The 23,023-nt window shown below is 39.9% G+C and overlaps 1 protein-coding gene across 9 annotated transcripts in view; it reads left to right on the forward strand.

Moving 5' to 3' along the window:
- The window catches only part of LOC111261172 (uncharacterized), a 109,095-nt gene that overhangs the window by 24,981 nt on the left and 61,091 nt on the right, over positions 1-23,023 (forward strand). The window contains exons 2-3 of one of the 9 annotated variants that reach the window (XR_015311380.1): positions 4,686-4,991; positions 9,580-9,719. The exons of 7 other annotated variants lie outside the window; for them this stretch is intronic. Coding sequence is in view for 1 of the 2 variants with exons in the window: in XM_022834470.2 (XP_022690205.2) it covers positions 9,580-9,719 (140 nt within the window). In the remaining variant the exon portion in view is untranslated. Of the gene's footprint in view, positions 1-4,685; positions 4,992-9,579; positions 10,479-23,023 lie in introns of those variants that run through there. One more of the 9 variants, XM_022834470.2, reaches the window with a different exon arrangement.

Below are 23,023 nucleotides of genomic sequence, written 5' to 3' on the forward strand. Positions count from 1 at the left end.
TATTTTCGTAAAGGCATTAGCAAATTGTAACGACCGCAAAATAATATCTTCCAACAATATCCGAAGTGTGTTCGACTATTCTTCTAGGAGAAAGGGGAAAGGCGGGATTAGGTTGACAAAACTATATATTTTTTCTGAGATATGATTTCTATGAAAAGCTCTATTATAGGAATTTATGTATTTCAAACTGAATAACTTGCCCAGATTGATTTTTTCGAAGCAGTGACGTTCGGACTCTATAGTAAGGCTATCTAGAGCTTTTATCCTATCTTCCAACTGATAGTATACCAACCTCATTTGAGGGTCTCTAATTTAGCGTTGGATAAAAACAAAAGTGGCTAGAAAAAAATAACCAAGCTATTTTTTTTATCTTCTGTAACTGAACATTTGAGATTTCTTGCCTCCCTCTGTCTGAACATTAGAATAGATCAGTAATTCGAATACATAAATTACTTTAACAGATAATTAAAACTCATCCACTGGACAAGCAATAAAATAATAAGAGCTAAAAGTAAACGGCTCCTTATACGTTTGACGTTAACTGAATAAGGATGTTTAAAAAGTTCCCATAAGTTCGCACGACTGATCCACGATGTAAGAGGAATGGAAAATGTTTGTTTGGAAATAATCGTGCCGCTGAAAAAATTATTGTGAAGTCTAAATTAAACTATTTTTTTTAATGCTACGGTTATGATTGATTCTCTATTAACTGAAAATAAATAATAGTAATGATTCTTTAAATTATTTTATGATCGAGTTCGGCTTCTTTCGTAATTTGTCTACGGTTTGGATCCGGTTATTATAAAAAGCTAAAAACAAATCTAATACAATTTGAGTTAAACTAAAAAGTTTTATTGTCGACGGACTAACCACCTAGGTCAAAGGCTGGATGAAACCAAATTACTAAACTAGTAGAAACAAGTTTAGGCCACTGTGAAATAAGCGATGCCTAGTTCAACAAAAAAAAAAACTTTCTTTGAACGGGTTTGGCAAATCGAACATTTTGAACCTTCATGCTTTAAGGCGAAACGTTTTTTTATATCTCTTAATTCTTAAACAACTACATTCAATTTTTATAGAGACGAAACAAATTTTATCTTTGTTATAGTTAATGGAGGATAACAGAAAGTCCACATTGAAGAAGGCTCATATCCTACATGTTTTTAACCATCTTGAACTTTTGTGTGACTAATGCCATAACAGGGTCGCCTTTTGCTGGGCCCATTCAACGTGTCTTCTAATTGTTATTAAAATTTTGACGGCTGCACAGATGCACACCGACAGATCACAATGGAAACGCGACAAGCCTCGGCCTATCGAAGTGGCTTCCTTGAGCCCTTCCTATTATAATTATGCTGCTGCTGTTGGTAGTGGTGATTAAAGGCGTGGAAAATGCTACTGCATAATTATCGCTGCTGGCTGTTGAACAGATACGCGAACAGGCCTTGGCGAGTATCGACCTAGGCACCACTAGAAAGATGAGTGTTGCCTTCACTATGAAAACTCAATACACTGAAACGGTGAGCTTAGAAATCCTGAGTAAACCAAAGGTCCTCTACGTAACCTAGCGCCTAATATAAGAACACATTTTCGAAGTGATATCTTGAAGGTTACTACTTTACCATTGCATAGGTTATAATATGAAAGATATTTTTCAATCTGTGTGCTCAAAGTCAAAGCGTGTGCAATAATACGCCATAACAAATGTAATACGCCAAAGTGCCCCTTAATATCTACCTGAAAAACGCCTCATAATATTTTCTTATAACAGGCGCTTATTTTATATTGTCAAGGTTCAAGGTGTTGTTTTCCGGACAAAAGCTGCAAATGATAATTATCTGTAAAATCTCACGTAAGTCCGCGTCATGGGCTCCAAAGGCCATCATTTGTAAGTTCTATAATCAATCCCTTTGAAATAAGCAAACATATTTTAAGACAATGTTACTTGGCCTATAGTTCGTTCATTTGAACATGGTATCATGCGGTTAACACCGGCTCACACAAAGTCGTAACTATTGCTTCAACGGGGGATTTCCGTTATCGACGATTTAGAAGGTTGTTTGCCTGCCAGCCTCTAGCGAATAGCGAATTAGACAAATGATCAAGTTGCTGGGTAACAAACATTTGTATTTCTGTTTCTTTTTTGTCTATGAAACAGTATTAGGTATAATTCTAGTGTTACCGTTAGGCTTGCAGTCTCAATACTTCCAAATGACCCTCTACCTCCCTGCAGACACCCGTATATTTTTCGCTTTGGATGTAAAATTTGACAATAGGCACCGTTCTAGAAATCCAGCTATTCACAGCAATATCACCACAGGCAAGATACAGAAGATAAAAAAAAGAATCAGTCTCGATACTTAATCTGAAATTACGTACGTTTATGTCTGCGTAACATTGCGTGGGCCGTAGGCTTGTTCAAATCCACATCTGCTTCTCTTCTTAGAACACACTTTATACTATTGTTTGTCTTTTTCTGTGTATATATAGATATCGGTTAGAATGTATGGATAGATATGTTAGGTAAGCCGTTCGCTGATGCGTATTTGTCCACCTATCGAATCGACACCTCGACGCATTAGCAATGGTAGGTGAGGCTTGCGATCTTTGTCTGCTTCTATTGTCCTTTTAATCGTACCCTTCAGCAGATTAATGACTCGCGATTCCTTCGACGTGGCATATATTTGGTGCCCAGCCATTTATTGTTGATGTGTGTGCATGGTTCACTTATGACAGGCAGCGATTTTGCAGGTTTCGGAGTAAGGCTCGAAAGTAGAACTATCTGTCTAGTGTTATGTCGTTGTATTTCACGTATGACTTTTCTGTTGGAACAATCTTGCCTGCCAATTTAAGCAAAAGCATATTTCGATTAAAAGGAGTTCGATCAGTAACTAATAGAACATATTGAATCGAATATTTGTTACGAACGATTAAGAGGCTATCTCATTCCTCTGCTGCGTGTAGCGTTTCCTACCTGTAAAAGTGTCCCTAGATAACAGCGATATTTCTCAACCAAGTGTACTGTTAATACATTGTTCGACCGCTGTTAGCTTAATTTTTACATGATATTATTGGTGTTACTGACGTGTGAAGTTGATAGTATGAAATCCACGACTTTGTTATAGTAACACATTTCTCTGGGATCGTGCGTGACGGAAACACCGTGATACTGATGGCGGGATCGATGACTGCTGGCTTTGTCGAGGCTGAAAAGGGCTGCGGTGCTTCTATTTAAGATTATGAATAGCTTAGCTTGCTGCAGAAGAGCCCACGAACTTAAATCTATCTATTTTTCATAATAAGTCAAGCTTTGCGATTACACGTTACGGTATACTTAGGCTAGAATAGGCTTCAATATTGTAAACTAGCCTAAACTGGCGGAATAGAACGAAGTGGGGCCATACATAGCAATACAGACACCGAACAAACACACAGACACACACACATACACTCACTCAGAGACACACCCCAGCCCATACATACCGAGAAATCAGAACGACAAAGTATAGAGAGAAAACGAGCAAAAAGGGCTGATTTGTAGGTTTGTGGAAGTGAATGGCCGAGGGGTCGAAGGCATACACTACCTTTCCGCTTCCCTTTTCCGTCCAGTATAATGCTGGTGGCAATGTTTACCTTTGCGTCCGTTATATGTCCTCATAAAATATTCATCGCCTCAGAAGCATACCTTGTGCTCTCTTCATTTTCTTCGCCTGTTTTCTCTCATGTCGCACTTTGATTATTGTTATTGTTAGAGTACGTAAGCGATTGATGCGATGCGGCTGTCTACCGTACGATGGTTAACAGATGTATGTATATCTTTGCTGCTTCCTTATCATTCAACACAACTCAATATACCACAACAATCACGTACAGTAACTGTTTAAAAAATTAGGATTGAAAGTTTATTCGTCAAATTTACGCCTTTGATTATTATCTCTCTCGTCTGCAAATAAACGTCTTACGCAATTCGGATAGACAGCGTGGAGACCCATTATCGCCCGACGCTATCGTAGACTCGTCGGAATTGATGCGGCTTTAAGTCGCTAACGCTAAACGCAGTTGAGTTTGCTAAATATATTGACGCTTGAGCCTCACCGCCCAAACAGATTTTAATGCTATGAGTCTGATCATTAGTAATGCGGCAGCTCATGCACGGACAACTGTCACGTTAAACGGACTCAGGTATTCATCCTTTCCATCTGCTTTCGCCAGCAGATGATGCAACAACGAATCGCAAAACCGCGGGGGTTACCGGCGATCACGAACCGGAGTTGTTATTTTGCTTCTTCTGCGCCTTGTAAACATCTCTTCTTTTCTTCGTCCATGTCCAAAGCTTCCCTAGGACAAAACATTTTCTGCCAATGTTACTGCTTCTGTTGTTGGCTTCTTCATCGGGTCCGATTGTAAGATGGCGAGGGTGTTTGTTATGATGCTAGTGCTGTCTGCAGTCGCGGTCATATTTACAATAATACTGTACGCTGGGGTCGTCGTTGGCGCTGTAGCTTTAGCTGTCGTATACTGCTTAATGTCGTTGTTACTCTTGATAAAGGCACGATAGTTGTCAATACACCTTGTCGACAGGGAGGAAATGTTGAAGTCGCTATTGCCGCCGATGCTGTTTTCTATAATATACTGTTCTATTTACTTTCGCTGGTGTAGCTGTGTTGATTTGTACCTTCTTACAGTTAATCCTGATTAGGATGGTAGTGACTGTGCTGCCCTTGGCGTTGACGTCGATCAGCCGTGCCAGCGGCGTCAGTCATACGTCATAGCCAGCAGCCGAAATAGCAGGAACGGCTAAAACCGAGACGACTCCACCCTTCCGGAAACAGCAGCAAAGAGCTGAGCCACCGTCGGTGGTGCTACGAGCGAAAGCAAAACGTAACGGCAACGCCACGTGCGCCATGGATAAAACCGACAGATAGACAGCATTTACGGAACCTACGTACTTACAGAAATACCTATATACGTTATGAAAGCTCGTGGAAAGGGTAAGGAAGAAACTGGCTTCGTCATGTATAATTAATAAGATGGAACAAGACCCGTACGTTTAGCACTAGAAGGAACGCTATGTGCATAATTATTGCTATAATAAGATAGATAAACGGCAAAATAAAGCATTGCACACATCTCTACGTACGCATCTAATCTAGACTGTCAGAAGTATTGTAATTAGGAGGACTTTTTTTTTTTAAAGAACTTATTGTTGCGCAAACTTGTGAAACATCCTGCGAATAAAAGCGATAGGCATGATGGATATTGGCCATCGAAACCAGCCAACTACTTTCTCTCACCTTGATCCTTCAACTAAACCATTTGCCTCGAGTTTTACACCATTAAACGTTCCATCAGACGGATGGCTTTCATCATGAAACGCAATGTGTCGATCCGAACCCAAACTACAACATGTTTCTCAAGGTTAGCGGGCAAACACATTACCCAGTACGCCGTCACGGGGACGTCTTCCTCAACCATTAACATTTTTACGATTACTACTGATAAGCTATTACTGACCCTGCTAGAAAACCCCGCCGCTAGCGGATGCGCCAGCGGGCGACGAAAGATCATTCTTTCGAGTATTTAAAGTCTCGACCTGTCATTTTTCCACCGTGCGATAACATTATAAATTGATAAGTACAAATACAACGAAAAGTCGTTGTATTAGTAATGGTAATAACAATATGCATAAAATTCGTCCTTCGGTATAACTGCTTAAGCATCGACATCTGTCATAAAACACCCAACGAACGAGTACTATTGGATAAAAAGATATTATGATGGTTTTATTATTATTACTATTGTTGTTTTTCCAAAGTAAACCCTGTGCCGCTTATTGAAACAACAACAACAACATATACACATATGTGTGTATATATATATATATATATAGACTAGAAAGTTAATACACATTACACATCACGCGTCATACGGGGAAATGTTCTTTGCTGGTAAGTGGATGTAACAATTCGATGGTAGCACATTTGCACGCATCATTTAGAATTGAACTTTATCCTTAACATTGATCCATCCACTTCAAATAACAATGCTTAGTTCGACAATTGCTTCACAGTAGAACGCAGAGGGGTGGAGATCTCATAGGGGAAAACGTAGAAAGCAAACATGGTACAGAACTGTTACAAGCGTCAAGCGTGACTTGTAGAATGATTCTTCGATTATTATAGTACCATTGCAGGTCAGTTAGCAATGTATAAACCGTCTGTTCTGTGTAGTAAGCCATAGACAACTTACGCGTAAGTTGTTTCATGTAACTGCAGTCATTGCATTCAGACAGAGAAACTAAGCGGGAAGTGGTCGTACTTGTAACATAATTCACTGCAACTAATATCTAATCATTTTCTATGCACGGTGCATATATCTAACTGAAACATCCTATTGTTAAAAGTGATGTGAAGCTTCAACCTAAACACGATGCCACTAAAGTTGACTTTCGGATCTTCTATTTAGTGTCATTAAAGTGATGCTGAACGTAGCATGGCGAACAAGAGTTTTGTCAGTACTTTGGTTGGTTATATTGTGCTACGTTTAAGGTATTTGGCAGCTCCTCACGTACCTGTCACGATGCTCCATATGGTAAATATTGTCAAACCAAAAGCCTTGAAATTTAGGTGCGCTTTTTGATAGCGCAACCATAGATTTGTTATACCTAATTTTACAAAAGAAGGGATCTTTTAGATCTCTGCCTCGTACAACACCCGTCGCTACAGGTAACTATGCTTGTATCTTCAACCAATGGACATGCTACTATACCGCCAGACGGTTAATATCTTCACTCATTCAAAATCGCTATTTGGTCTTTGTCTTGCATAGAGTTGCGTTGATTGCTGAACTGCCAAAAGGTACTGGCGGCCGCGGCCACCGCCGTTACGCAGATAAGGCCGACATATCGATGTTTTCGTTAGCAGGCCAAAACGTTCTGGTTGCCATGTATCGTACAGGTTTCTGGCAACTGGCGCGGTTACCTCTTTCTGCGGTTGATGTATTGTTTCAGCTGGCTAGCGCCCCACAGAGATCTGTTTATTCTTGTATATCTTGACCGTATCAGTATCTTGACCAAAGCCTAGTGTACATGTAGTGTGTCATTATAATTTGATCGTACGTATATCCATTTCTTCATAAGATATGAATCTGCCACTACCGTTAGACTTCAGAGACTGCAGAATGATGCATTGGCGGTCAGTTTGGCACCGTAATTTTAGCCGTGAAGATCGTTGCCGCCAAGCAATACATAAACTTATGATATACTATAGTACTCGAGAGTAGTTTTTTTTTGATGATCTCTAAAAACTAGCACGACAACGGAGAAACGAACAGCAATGAAAGTTCGTAAAAAAAAAGTGATTTTGCACCCCTGTTCCAATAGAGAAATCGTCACTTCGTCCATTATATTCGTCATTATTATTATTAAAACGGAAATACGTTTTGCCTTGATGGATAAAAGTACGCATGCCATCTTGATTAACATGAATAAAGAATTGAAACATAACATGGGTACGGAAAAATATTCAAGTTTGGATCAAATTTACTACACCATGCTGAAAGCTGTATATTTGATACTCAGACGAAGGCTTGAGATAGATGAAACGAGGACTAAAACTGATGAAAACAATGATCGGCGTGAGTAGATTTGTTTGTATATTGTTTGGTACTAATAGAACTTAAATAAATAATAAAAGAATAAAAATTAAACGTGTTACGAATTTTCAGAAAATTAGATACGAACGTGTAAATAAATAGGTTAGAGTTCATTATTAGAATAATGTCGTCCCCAACGGCGCCATCAGATGACCTCATATATGAAAGGCAAGACTAGATATGGCTAAACGGGAGGATCCTTTCTCAAACCTAAGGCGTTTCACTGGTATACCTCCCTACGTTATTGTTGGAAACGACGCTGTCAGTCTGCACTTTCTCTTTGTTTTAATGCAACGCAATATATGGCGATGGGCGGCCAGGGAGCGAAGTCGGCAAAGGAACTGGTCAGAATTCTGCAGCCGAACACCAATGATGATGGCCATAATGGACGCGTTGTCGAATAAGGCGAAGACTTGACCGATAAGAAGAAAGCTGGAAGGATAAGAAAGCAGCTATGGATATACAGAGATAGGACAAAATAGAGATCATTGCATTCCCCACATGTCGTGCTGCACTCCGCCTTCTTCGCAGTTTTCAACGTAGTATTAGCGCGAATTAGCGTATTAGCGGACTGGCATATGACAGAAACCAGTTTCAGGATGTTGTGCTTGTTACTAGCTACGCTGTACAGCAGCCAATGACGAAGATCGTCGGGGCCTGATAGACAAGATCTTCTCTTTGTGCCCTCAGTGGGTTAGACAGGGGAGACCTCATTGACTTCCGTCGGCCAGCGTGACAAAATAGAATGCTGCCGGTCCACTGGGGATGCTAGAGCAGTTCGGTTTGTTTGCGATATCCTTTCCGGTTTCAAGACAGAAACAGCATAAAGAAGACCACTATACTTGTGTATGCGCGATGGCTTCCCACTACATGAAACGACAACATGGACGACACAAGTTCGAGGGAATTTTTTGGGGGGGCGTGAAAGGTTGGGGATATAGGCGTTAGGGGATAGTAGGCTGGGAGATGGAAATAACTGGCATCGTTAGTCTGTAAGACGTTCGCATGTACCCCTGTGTCCGTCGTCAACGATGGTAGTTTCTTTCTGGTCTTTCTATTGTTCAACCCTCTATCATCCGCCTCCGGTGTTTTTTGTCCTCCCGACAGTCGTAGTGGTGGTGGGCGCTGGTGGCTGAACAAAAGGAGGCGCAGAAAGCGGTACCACACAAGAACATGATGGGCAAAAGATACAAAGAGGGGGAAAAGGGGGAAAACTTATTTGTTTCTTACGACCAGCCACAGCAATAGTGAAAACGCAGTGGTAAGGGCATGGGCGACGTTGACAGCCAGGACACAGCCAGCGTCTTTGGCAGAATTAAATAGAAACGTGTTGTCTTATTTTTTTTGGCCTCGTTGGAGACTGACGGTTGCGGCGGCGCTGGCGGTTACCCGGCTATGGTGACCGTGACGTTGTTGTTATTCCTGCGTTTATTGTTGTTATTGTTGTTGTTGTTGTTGTTGTTGTTCTATTGTGGTCGCTGTCATTTAGAAGAAGTGGATTAGAGTAGAGCATTTGCTAGTTGAAAGACGAATCAGATGGGAACGCTGATTAACCGAATCAATCGTGGGAGGGTCTACAGGTTTTTGTTTATTTTAGAAATGCGGATAACCATTGTGGGCTGTGGTAGTGACAAGAACAAATCTATCGGGCTGGAACATCATCGGGCTGCCAACCATCGGCGGTGGACAACGTCGATTCCGGCATAGCCTGTCTGAAGTGTTGCAAAAAGTTTACTTTAACAATTGCGATTTTCGAATACTTACTTTGAATTTTAGAATGAATAAATTGTGGTCGCAGTAGATCAGTTGCAATTTCTATTGTATGGCGATGTACCAAATATTAAGATAAACAATTTTTAAATTTCTTTTAAGATTTTAGATGATTATATTTGGGGGTATTTAATCATTATGTTATATGTTTTACAGGTAAGAGCCATACAGGTGTGATGGAAGCAGTGCATTTAGAAAGAACTAGAACGGTGTTGCTACAAGAAAGACGCGGCATAGGTGACGTAGAGCTAAAATTACTACGCATAAAACCGCGTTTAAAGCTGTTAAGTATATAAGTGGCTTTTGAACTATTCTTATTAACATAAATTCTATATAATTCAGTAGTTACCGCGGCTCATAGTTCTTGTGAACTGTGTCATATTGCATCTATAAGGATTGCCGACTATTGGATGCACGCGGTCTAAAATCATACGTACAGAAAAGTCCTGCATTTGTACCAAAAAGTCAATACAAGTAACTACCAGCAATTGATAACGGTTTTGTTGTTCAAATAAACCAACTGGCATAAAAAATTAGCCTTTTTTGACAACTTCCAACATATCGTATTCGTCGTAATAACCAAGAATGAGCAATCCTTGTTTTGTAGTCGAGCATTGTTTTCACGTTACGCTATGTAATATATATATATATAATCTACAGTGTATAATTAGAGCAAACATTATTTTTAGGCAATTTTATTTATGTTATTACTAAGACAGCATATTGTGTTCAAACGCATAACGTCTACCTGAAAATTAGGACATTGTGCCCAAATACGCTGTCCCTCATTCAGGTTTTTAGCTTTGAAAAGAGTACTTTGTCGTATAATAGATATGCAATTTTCATACCCGGGCCGCTTACTGGATCACTAGAATGTTTTTTGTCTGAACAAGAAGCATTATAGAATATAAGTAAATTATGACCCAAGGTTTTTGCCTATTTTCTTTTCGTTTTTAACTTCTTTAAGTTATTTTGTCTTATCTAGTCTCATCTGTACGCTTTTGCTTCAGTGAGATCATAGTGAATTGCCTGCCAGTGCCATATCGCGCCAGTTAACGCAGCGACCTCTTTTGGAACCTAACGAAATTGCTACCGTAACATCAGCAGTCAAATACTGCTACCTGAAACACGGCCGTAGAAAGTCGCCACCTTGACATTGGCCTCTCATATTAATAATAGGTCCTTAATATTATTCAAGTGTGTGTATGTTTGTATATTTGACTGTCTCACTTCGTCTACGCGCGTCGTTATGTTTACGCCTTTTTTTTTTTGTTTTTTGTCAGAATGTAAGTTTCTTTCGGCGTCGCATTTTTTATGGTGATTGTTTTACCTTCCGCCGGCGGTGGTAATCGTGATTGTTATAACTTATAGTGTACATATATATATATATATATACGTTCTTATATAACTACATTTGCTCCACGGGTAAAGCGTGGCTGTGTCGCATAGCAACATAAAACAAACATCTTGATATGTTTAATTGAACGCTCGATATAATTTTCTTCCGAATGAATGGATTGATAGGATATTTGTCATAACTAAAAAAATAGATAAACAAGTAGAAATTTTACTGCAGGCTTCAATCATTGATATATTTGCCGTCTTGCTGTTTGTCCTATTCGCTCTACGTAGTGCATATGCCATAATAGTAAAGCTATAATAATGATGGCCATGTAAATTTTTTTATGTGAATTATAAAGGCAGCAATTAGTTGTGCGTATTTAAGGGGATCATGGAAGGGAAATTCTGTGGCTTTTCCTGACACGCATTCAGACACAAACTCATTCAATCACCCCACATTGATATTGTGCTTTATGACTATTTATCTAAACGTCTATATTTGCTTACATGGATTGGTTGTGCTTTGTTTACAAGCTACTGTTTCCTGATTGGGTCATCGAGCACAAGATGAGAAATGTCGCTTTCGGCATAGAGCCATATATTAGATTTGGCATAAGCTGTTGCGCATCATTGACTGCACGATGACGTACGCGAGGTTCATTGCTGAAATAACTCTTGACATAATAGAATTCTTGAGCATGACGATCATACTACACACGGCAATCGGTACTAAACTGAATTATATATATAGTGATGTGTCGCCTTTAGCATCCATTCTAAGGCCCGTCTTATTTATGTATGAAGCAAACACTGAAAATTCTTTTTAGACGAGCTCGCTTATCCTAACTTTTACAGTTTTTAATTATTTGCTATTCCCCCGTTGTAGGATATGAACAGAAATGCAATGCGACATGTTCTACTAGCATGAACAAACATGTTAGAAAATCGAATTCTACAGAGTTTAATGGACAGAAGTTTATCCTAAGCACATTCATTGTCTACTGAAGGAAACCTGTACAAAGTCAGGGCAGGCGGCATGAACGGCAACCTAGAAACTGTCGTAGTGGCATAAGAAAGACTTCAGTTAGGCAGCGTTGTTCTGAAGGTTGCGAATTACCTATCGCTTACTAGATGAATATGCAGCCAGCTTCAACCCTTGAGTTTGAACGATAAATTGACGTGTTCTCAGTCAGTGCCTTTCGGATAGTGCAATCTCTAAGCAACCGGCGGATCGGACTATTTCCTCTCGTGCAATGCTTTGCTATAACTTGAACTCCATTTGGGTTCCCAAAGTAACACCGTCAATAAATATGATTCACTGTACCTCTCAATTCAAGTGTTTGAATAAAGTTAGATCTATAGATGTGACGATTTTGCGATAGTGATCCAGCATGTGATGGTCCTACTAATTTTTGTGTCATTATTTCGTTCACTCATTGTCCTAGAGAGAACTAACAGGGTCGTTTTTGCGATTTGATCAAACTTCCACTTACGAAGTTTTCGAACCCTTAAATAAGTTGTTCAATAACATTTCTTTTAGTTACCTGCTCAATACGAGGCTTACCTGTCAATTTAGGTCTCCGACCCGTAATAAGTAGGCACTTATTTGTTAGAACAGCAGTAGCAGCGACAGTTATGCACGACCGTAATACATGTTGGGCTAACAGGCCATATTCCATGCCAGTTGATCTATCGTCGCTTAATGCTAAGATCAGCAATCTCAGCCCGTTCGTTTAGTCCTATACCGTCAATTGTCTGTTACACGTGTCAGGACAACGGGCAAATGAAAATCTTGCGAAGTCAACCACCTATTAGCCTGTCGAATTAAAAGGAAATTGCGACTACTCCAGGTAAAAGCCGATGCATTTACTTGCCTAAAAGAAAGATCGAAGAGGGACTAGTGATGTTATTACCATATTATCACGAAAAAAGCGGAGACAGTAATGCAGCCCATAGCCTCGTGTTTGCTTGCTGCTTTATTCATTCTGCGATAGAAGAAGCAAGCTAGACTGAAGTGGCGATCTGCATACCAATCGTTTATCTGTTCTGTTTTTTATCGTCCTCCTCTCTCACTTGCGTCGCCTTATGAAGTCGGTCATGACCTCAACGAGCGACGGGCACACGCGGCGTCTATTATCATCCCCTGTGTACCGTAAAGCCGTCCAACTATTACCCTTGAACAGCTAGCTACTCCTTGTTGTTCTTTTGCGAATGCTCCGCTTGTCCACCGCCGAATGGATTTGTCCAAACTACTCAAGTCACGCTGACTGCCGCAATATTCGTCAATACGTTAGATGGCAAGGGCGGCAATAGTACTAGAACAGACATTGTTTCGTGTGAAGCACGTTGTATACATGGCTAGGCTGAGTATGGTCCTACAACGCAGGCCTTTGCAAGGCGCTTCTGCAAGTGAACTGCTATGTAAAGCTGTACACATTAAATCATGCTATTCCCACTGCCTATATCATTCACCTATTCTGTACCGTCATTCGTGGCAGAGCCAGCAGCGACAGTGAAAAAAACACACATATTCTACAACAGCAGCTGCTGCTAGGGGCTGCGCCCAACGCGCACCCTACACAAATCTCTTGTTTTATATCGGCCCTTCACCTTTACCCGGATCTCTGGTCCAACTTTATTGTGTCCGGTACACGCTTTGTACTAAGCCAGCGGCAGCGACAACAGTAAATGTACTCGGGCTAACACTTGCAAGTGGGTCGTTATAATCAACCGCTTCCCTTTCTCTCAAGCAGCTAGTAAACGCCCAGACTATGCAAAGCCAACAGCCAGACTTTCACACAGATAGACCAGCCGCCGGCTACATATCAGTCTAAAACAACACCATAAGCAACAAATTTGTAACCCGCAGTCACTATTGGGCCCATATAGAGATCTACCGAATATATGGAAATCTCTAGGCAACACGGCCATCGCCGGCACCTAACCTAGACACGTTGTTCAACATCGCTAGCGGATCTTGATTTTGAAGTATTTAGCCCGAATTTCGAATTGGGTTAACGCCACCACATCGATGGGACGCTGGTGGACTCAGAAATGTGCATGGAAATAATAAAATAATTGTTAATCTGTGCTCATATACCGCGAAGCCAGGTGGCGATAGTGTAGCAACTTTACTTGTATACGATACAGCTGATGTGGCTGGTTCTGGAAGGCGTCGTCTGAAATTACCAACATTAATATGTTATACTATATGACATAAATGAGTTACATTGCTAAAATGTAATCCCTGTTTGCTGAGTCGTTGGTACCTAGTCAGTGAGGAAACACTATTGTCGCGCTGTACTCAGAAGGCATATTTGAAGGCGCCGTATAGCTACCCTGAGAAGTCCTCGTCCCAAATGTCGGAGTGGGCAGCAGGCGTTTATCCTGGAATACGCAACGAACAGGGCGTATATCTTGTGCATTCCACATACTGTATACGAACACAGAGACCCAGATAAAGCGGGAAAAATGTATGAACGCCTGCACTGTTTGAATCTAATCTGTTTGTGTAAGCAAACACGCAGAAACATCTCTGTAGGAGGGACTCCACGAGTGGCCTATGTGCATGTTGTGTGTGCATGTATTCGATGTGTCCATGGAAGTCCGAATACGGATGCATACGTATATGACTGAAGTCCGATGACATAATCCGATTACGTGAATGCGCAATGACGGTCGCAGTGATGATAGGTATGGGAGTGTTTGTCTCCCCTGGATAATCATAATAACAGCGACGATATCTAGTGAAGACGCTCATGAGGAACTATTCGTTGTTTACGGACACGTTTCCTTCGTTTGCCTTTCGTCTCCAGTCTCGTGTAACATAGTTACTGTAATGAGTACCGCCCTAACTATTAATTTTATACGTACACGCTCAAAGGGTGGAAGTTGTTTTCGTATATATGTGGTAGACAACAGCGGTTCGATTCAGATTGGCAAGCCTATTAAAAAATAGTATGGACATGACCCAGTAAACTCGTTGGCATCGATTAGGGAAGGCTTTTTGGAAAAATTATCCGAACTCGTTGACAAAACAGATGCTTTCTGCACTCATGGAACAGAGTCGATATGGATACTCCAAAGCAGCCCAACATCAAATGTAAATACGACTTCACAGCTGATTGATCGACTGCTGATTCTAACGCTTTCTCTGAATTGTTTCCTTAAATTTTCATCAATCCAACATTCATTTTACTGACAGTGAGTGTCCTTATTGAAGCGGACAGCTACATGTTTTCATTTAATATTCGCACGAAGTGCTATTCTCGCCAAAGATCTCTTGAACATGCACGACGGCGGCACCCCGCATTAGTATAGTAGAATAACGGATAACCCATGATCATGTTTTTTATTGTCGAATTCTAAGAGTGTGCTATAGAGTGCAAAATATGGTTTGCAGTGTATTTTCAACTTGATAAAAACCCCGTTTTTGGTAGTGCGGAACCCTTTCTCGATCCCAGTGACACGAATATAGATTTTTTACGTTACGAACGTTTATGTTATGGCTGCTGTCAGCAAGCGGCAGGCGCTTTCAAAATCGAACTCGAAAATTCCTTTCAATTAAGTGAGCTGCGTCATAATATTCTATATGCATGAAATGATATTACTAAAAAATAGCAGATACAAATAAAATAATAGTAGTACTATCATATAACTCAGATGAGCTTCAATCCCCTGCTGTTTTCCGTGTCTGCTTGCGACCCCCCGGATTAACCTCCTGGCGAGTTGTCGATCACCAATCCCTGATGTGTGCGTTGCTGCATTTGAGATCAGTAAATAATGGAGTTCTATATTGTCCTGCGTACATTGTAGAAATAACTCATGCGGTACAACGGTTATCGGTTTGGTGATATTTATCGATTAATGATCACGGAGTGTCTGTTTTAAAGAGGAGTAGGTGGTCGCCCGTTTCGCAGCTGTTGTTAGATAGTCAAGCGGATACGATCCGCTCATTGCTTTATGCCAGCTGGTTATACTTATCACATAATTTCGGTTTATTCGGCTTGGAAAAAATAACAGCAGTGCTAGCCGATCGAGAAGCTGTATTTCGTATATATACAGATATATGTATGTCTGCGTGTAATCTTCACTGTTGTTGTTATATTGTTTAGTTGCTCTCCTCAATGACAAACAAATATAAGCTTCTCTTTGTGGCCTAAATAATGACCAATTATCACTCAGACGCACGAACGGTAGTATGAGGTATCATCTTGTGAACTTCGGGGGGACTGGGGACGTCTGTTGACTATTTGCCGGCTAGCAGGGGAACAGAATGTAGTACACTGTAAAAAAGTTTCGCCGAGCTAAAGAATTTAGCAGAGGGTCCCAGTTGGCCGCCAACGTTGTTTTAGTTTTATTATTATTATTATTATTATTATATACAAATGCGAATAAAATTACATTTTTTTTTATTAATCCAGAAATGTAAGAGGTAGACTTTTATTATTGGTAACAGACATATCCAGGTGAAAGTCCTGTCGCCTGCGGCAAACCACTATGAGCAATACAATACCTTTGATTTTATATTAGTTGACAAGTTAACGGCTATCTTTTTCTCATTGGATGTTTTACTGGTACTAATCTTGGAGTGGTAAAATCAAAATGTTCTCTATATAGTAGCTCTTGAAACATATTAGGGTGCTAACTACATTAGCAGCGTTGGTGCTAGAAGAAGTCAAGCCACATTGCAAGCTACAAACCAGAAGTTTCTGTTTATCAATTCTTCGTGGAGATCACAAGTTTCTCCTGGGAGCGATAACGTCGACTTAAAATTGCCCATCGTCAACAGTTGTCAATACTTCACCATGGGAAGCAGAATATCAGAACAAGTTGTGGTACTTTTACATAAGAGACCCGACATTAGGAATTCCCAACATGACTATAATTTTTTGAACAGTCCTCTGTAAAATCTACAGATACTCAATTGATAGCAGACGAAGATGTCCACGAGTAGTCTGATCCAATATGACACTCCGCCATGCCCCACATTTATCAAGTATTTCTATTTTTTACCGCTTTTTGCCCTCGTCAACATACAGAAAAACGTATGCAGATATTTTTAATCAAAAGGACAGAGATGGCCGTACGAAACCAAAAAAATTAACAGCTTATATGATCTGCAAAAGTACTTTCCATAAATACTGATGCTTAATTCTACACAAAATGCATTGTACTTATAAATTTGCTCTGTACATATAAGCCATTTTCCACTACTCATGATTTAAGGAAACAAAGTTGCACATTGCATTTAGCCTAACACTTCCGCTTGCTGAATAGTTTTTTGCTTATAACGATGGGTGGTTATGGGGCAAGGGAAGAAGTCATGCAACCCAGTCAGTCAAATAGCAGGACTAAAAACGATCAAATTTTAGCATACAGCAATCGCCGCTTCCGTGCATTTCGTGCTGTGAAGCTGTGGCCATAGGTTTTGTCACAGGAAAAAAATATGGAATTCTTCTGGGTTAATTTGGGTTCTGGCGGAGTCCGATCAGGGCGATGATATCTCTGACGATATCAGTCTGCCTCGTTGCTCCGACATTAGTGCCGCAATAACCCCTGCTATTGCTGTGAATATGTGGGAATAAAAAGGAGGGGGGTAACAAAAATAGCTGTGGGGGGCTTTGACGGACCCGTCCTTTGCCTCAGCTGCTGTTGTCACAGCGGTATAGACACACAAACAACACACGCTGCTCATGGGCGGAAGCTTACCACATAATGATTGATATAATTAGTAATGTTCATACATTGTAATTGGCTTCTACACGTGTGGCGACGACTGATATCGAAACTGCAAACAATTATCTATTAGCCCGGAAAGTTAGCTGTTCCATGTGTTAGTAGACGCAGCGTCATGATGATCATGCCTATGATAATCATGGCGATATTGATGACCATAACTATTATTTTATTTGTAATTATTTTCTCTGACCTAAACAACGTAAACTGAAATAACGGCACGACGTTTTTGGCCATAATTTATAGCGATATATTAGAGCATCGACCCATTCGGGTATGCCGCAAGCATTAGGATTTTCTATACGGTTGTAAACGGGCTAGAATGGTGGAGAGCCAAAGAAAGACTGGTGGCTTATAGATGGTATCGTATAATTCAGCGCACATAAGTTACTGTTATGCTAACTTTTGAAAACTTATAAAATACCAATACAAATGATCCGTTTCACAAAACAGAATAAATACTCGGCAGATATAATAATAATTATTATTATTTCAATCAAAGCGACATGTTTTTTACATATTCTGAAAGTTATAATTAAATTCTATAGTACTACGTATGGCTGGAGCAAAATAATGCCAAGAGTGTTACATCATTCACTTCAATAGGAACGACTGCACGGAGTCGAGAAGGATCCGGATGTCGGGAGCCAGGTAACATAATCCCCATATCCGACTCTAGAGCCATTTAGATGCGGTCTTCACATTTTTTTTTACTAAATCTTTCTTAGCAACGTTCAAATTTTAACAAATATCAAACAATTACCCAGATTCTCATATAGGGAACATTCGTGTGCTCACAGTTTAGTAATGAACTCAAATCAAGGTTTCTCCACTCTTCTAAATCTGTGCCGTTGCCAAATTTTTACCTCCAGTTCAGTTATTTTTCTTACGGTCTAAGACATATTCATTTCGTTGAGGTAGAGCCTTCAACAAGTCATTCGGCCGGGTCCCAAAATATCTGGTGATTGTTCATTCCTTCTGCTCATAGAATAAGCCGTCATCCTTATGGATGCTATAAATAGCGCTGACCTTCCCAGCGAAATCATAATCGTCATCAAAAACTTAAAGGTAATTTATTTTTAACGAACTTTTAGCAGCTGCTTTAAGCGTAGAAGTTTTAAGTATCGTCCCACTGCCATCTTGGTAAAGACAGCGAACAGAGTTTTTGTTTTATGCTCATTGGTATAGTATTGGTTGACTAATTCGGGGGCATTCATTCCAGCCGTTACAGTAATCCCCATTTTGCGGACGCCCATATCTGAATAAATATTTAGTAGAACTTTATCTTATCCGTGGGCTAATATGTATTTGTAAATTTCGTATTCTGGGTCTGAATTATTGGCACCTAGTAGCGCGGTTCATGCCGATCTCATTATCATGTCTGTTCATTGGGAGAAAGTCAGAGAGTTTGGGTGTCGAACGCTGCTCGAAAGACCGTTAAATAAATAGAAACCGAATGAAAATTTCGCAAATGTTTTTCGTTGCACAGGGGAATAGCGCAACTTTTTGTATGCTTTTGTATTTCGGAACTACGGTTTGACCATTTTATTAATTGGTATAACTGGTCATATTAGGTTGCAGGAAATCAAACGCAAATCGTATGACGCTGTACTTCTTCGCACTAGACAAATAGTTTTATTTTTTTTACTGACAATCATGACCTCCGCCAATAGGAGCAACACCCAACATTGAAATAAAGGCTGCTAGATAAAATAATGATCTTTGATGGGTAATCGGACATTTGCGCTCCCTAGGCTAAAGAAAAACGTACGGCACATATTTTAGACAGATATCATCACTTGCATCTGACGGACACATGATCTCGAGCGGCCTAATAGCTGGCCACATGACCTTGCAAACGTCAGTTGTTTTCCGGTACGTATTTAAGAGCTATTATAGAGGCGGATGTAAACACTTTATCGAGAGCTTATTAAAAGCATGCAACAAAGCTTGCAGCGTAAAGATGCGTATCGGCACCGAGCCACTTCACAGCTCTTTTTCTTTTATATCATTTGTTTTTTTCTAAGGGCGCGCAGTGTGTGTACAACTACACATAGAGTAAAGGGGCTCTGTTTGTCCTTGTACAAAATGGTCGAAGTATTATGCATGTTTCGCTCTGTGGCTTCTTTCTTTCGCATATGATGGATGCGGTGCCTTACGAGCGCGTTTCCAGAAAGCGAACCGAGAACTCGAACTGAATGTATATATTGATTTCTAGCAAATGAATAAGGTTTCATCTCTCAAAAGGGGATGAAATAAATACTACAGGGAATGTGATCCAAGTCCATTAGCCAACTTTTTGTGTTGCTCCGAACCAATGTTTCCGATTTAATATGCCTGTTTCTTTTATTAGGCCTGAAGAAAAAGCCTCGTATTGCATATCTGTTCATTATATTCCAATACGACCTACAATCACTTGCCGCTAACGTGTTTCTGTTTGTTCTTGGTTCGCCTGTGAATCTCTAGTTGGTCTTGTGTATGCGCTTTAACAATAGAAGAGTTTTGGCGGGGGAGCTAATTGTCTCGTGAAATTTTGTTCCTGAGATGACACCGTTGGGACAACTTAGGCGTTGACGCCTTAGAAGAATCAAGTCAATTGTGACAGACTTAATAAAACATTGGATTGACGAAGCTCTATTGAATAAGATGGCTACAATATAAGTTTGTTACCACTTTCAATCAGCTTCAGTTTTCTAAAAAAAGATTTACATGACAAAAGGTAGCGCTGTCATGTTCTCAAATTGTGGACAGAATTTCTTTTAAGGAATTAAGCTCTGCATTCGGTCGGCTATATATATATATATATATATATATATATATATATATATATATAGTTATAATGTCGGCAATTGTCGGTTGAAATGGGTCTGTTTCCCAATAGTCAACAATCAATGTGCTTACTTCCTATGCCATTACGTCCGGCGGATATATGCTCTATTTAATAGCATATCGTGATGAAGCTTAGTAATTTTTGTTAAGAATTCGTAATGGTTTACAGTAAATGTATATTTATTATTATTATAAGATATGATGTATATTCTATTCCGTCAATCGAAAGGTCACAAAAAGTAAGAATTATCTGTTTATGCCGTTCAACATAACGATTATTGGTAGTCAAAAGTAGAGAAGAAAAATGAAAACTATTTCGTTAAAGAAGTATTGCATATGGTCACACTGGGACTTTCAGGTGTTCCTATACATCATTCGACGTTAGCAGGATATTAGGTTCCCTGAAGCAGCTACAGTTATTCGATCTGACATTTGGTCGCCGGTTGATTTGGGAGGATAAGCGTCTAGCTCACATCCGCAGCCTGTAGCGTAACGGCAATGGCTTGATAGCGGGCATGCCGCCGCTAGCCAAATTTGAATTTAGCGGCTAGAAGCTCGCTATGTATATATATCGCTGTCTGTTTCAAATTCAAATGATTAGTATTAATTTTAGAAGCCAAAGTATCCTCCGTAAAGGTCATGATTATTGATCACTTACCGAGTGTTGGTATTTAATAGGTGAAACATAACAGTAGCACGTTTCTCAATCAACTTATTCGAGAGTTAATTTTAACCTGGCACAAGTTGTATTTCGCATATTGCTGCGTCCCTGCCCTAGTCGTTGAGGGGGCAAACAATTTATACCTAATAGTTCTATTTATAGCATCACCCGTAAGCTGTATGTACTGGTTCATATCTACGCTACGTCGTGCCCATAAAATTCGTCGCAATTTGATGGATGTTTGCTTATTAATAGACAAATTATCTTTTTGTTCTGTCAGGGCCTCTTGTGTTTCAACGAACTTCGTTCGACGAAGCTCACAAATATAGTTTACAATGAAGTGTTTTATAGCTACTTGATGCCAATTTAAGGCGTGCTTAATCTCCCTCATCCAGTAATTGTATAACATTTCCAACATGTTGCAGCAAAGAAGAACCTATAAATCGCAGTTAGTAAGTACGAGTTTATTATGGAATCGAGAGGTTATGACCGACCGTTCTGCAGATCATTTTGCAGACCCTGTAAGGGTACAATCGTACCAAGAACGATGACATGAATTGTGTCTAAAGTGGATTCAACAAACGCGTCGTTCTGCTAACCAATTAGAGCGTTGGAGCAGACGAGCTGGTTCTCATATTTGGGACTGCATTTATATTTTACAAAGCTAAAGTCTAAGAATATAAGAACAGGAAAAGACAGAAAGCTGATACTAGGGAATAAGTAAACCAGCAACGTTTCAGGCATTACGTGTGTGCTATTAACATTTCAATTCTCAGTAAATATCAAAATTTAAAAGATTTAAGTAGCGTCCCACGAACGATTAAACCTGTTATCCGCAACGAATACATACAGTACCTGCCTAAAATAGACACGCCAGAACGAGCGGTAATGTACGGTGGTACGGAGTGATGATAGCTGGTCTTTCTCTCTAAACTTTACAACGTATTTTCACAGCAAAATTTTTGGTTTTAGGGTTTCGAAAAGACGATTTATCATTTACAAACAAACCGTTGATGATCTCAGATAGCGCTTTTTTTTTCTCACCGTAGATTCTAATTGACATCCTCGAGTTTGGCTTTTTGTTCAATTTTAATAAAGCTCACGAAAACTACCTCAGCCGAATAATTAGAAATCGAAATTCACGACACACCTAATGCTATCAAAAACAGCATCTATCGATTTGAAGTCATATCGCTTAAGAAAAACGCAGACGTCTTCCACTTTTTTGCTGTTCTCTCATCTGTTTGGTGTGCAAACATAACTGTTAGTAAAACGGGAACGCCACGCGCTTCGCTTGAGCATTTGAAACTGAACTCGCAATAGTAGTACTTTGTTCTTCGACACTGTCTCGTTATATGCAATGTTCATTTTTCCATGATCACAAAAGCTGTTCCCATGAACAAGTTGGTTCGAATAACTAATCTATTCTGTTTTTTATTTGTCCCTACTTGACCGACCCAGTGCCCCTTTTCTCGAATTATAAATGTGAGATTATTGAACTGGCAGCCGCTCAGTGAACAACAACGCTATCAAGATTATGTAACTGTGGCTGAAGTTATGGGTAACTAGGCGAGAAAGTTTACATTTGCGACGGCTTGTGGAGCATCATATCAACACCTATAATATATCACGCGCCACGATTTCCTTCCCGCTGTTCACAGAATCGAACGAAGAAGAATTACATCTACTTGCCCATAAATGTTGTGCTCAACTTCGGCAGGTCATCGTGAATATATTTCACTTAGATAGATACACGTGTTTAGTGAACATATTTTCAATAGTACATGTCGAGGGTGAATGGAGAGGAAAATGGAACGAAAGGAATATTTACTCTTTTAGAGATAGTCCAATTTTCTAAAGCTATAAAATATTCTTTTTTCTTTTCGTTTCGTTGTATAAATCTGTCGTCAATGTCATCGTTGTGGGAATTTGTGACGTCGATTTTTATGGTCCACCCTTCTTACTCAATATATCGTTGACATTGGTCTGCGAACCATATGAGCACATACAGCTTCCACTGAGGCGAATAAT

This window comes from Varroa jacobsoni, unplaced genomic scaffold, assembly GCF_002532875.2.
Source record: "Varroa jacobsoni isolate VJ856 unplaced genomic scaffold, vjacob_1.0 scaffold_527, whole genome shotgun sequence".
NCBI classification, from domain to species: domain Eukaryota; kingdom Metazoa; phylum Arthropoda; class Arachnida; order Mesostigmata; family Varroidae; genus Varroa; species Varroa jacobsoni.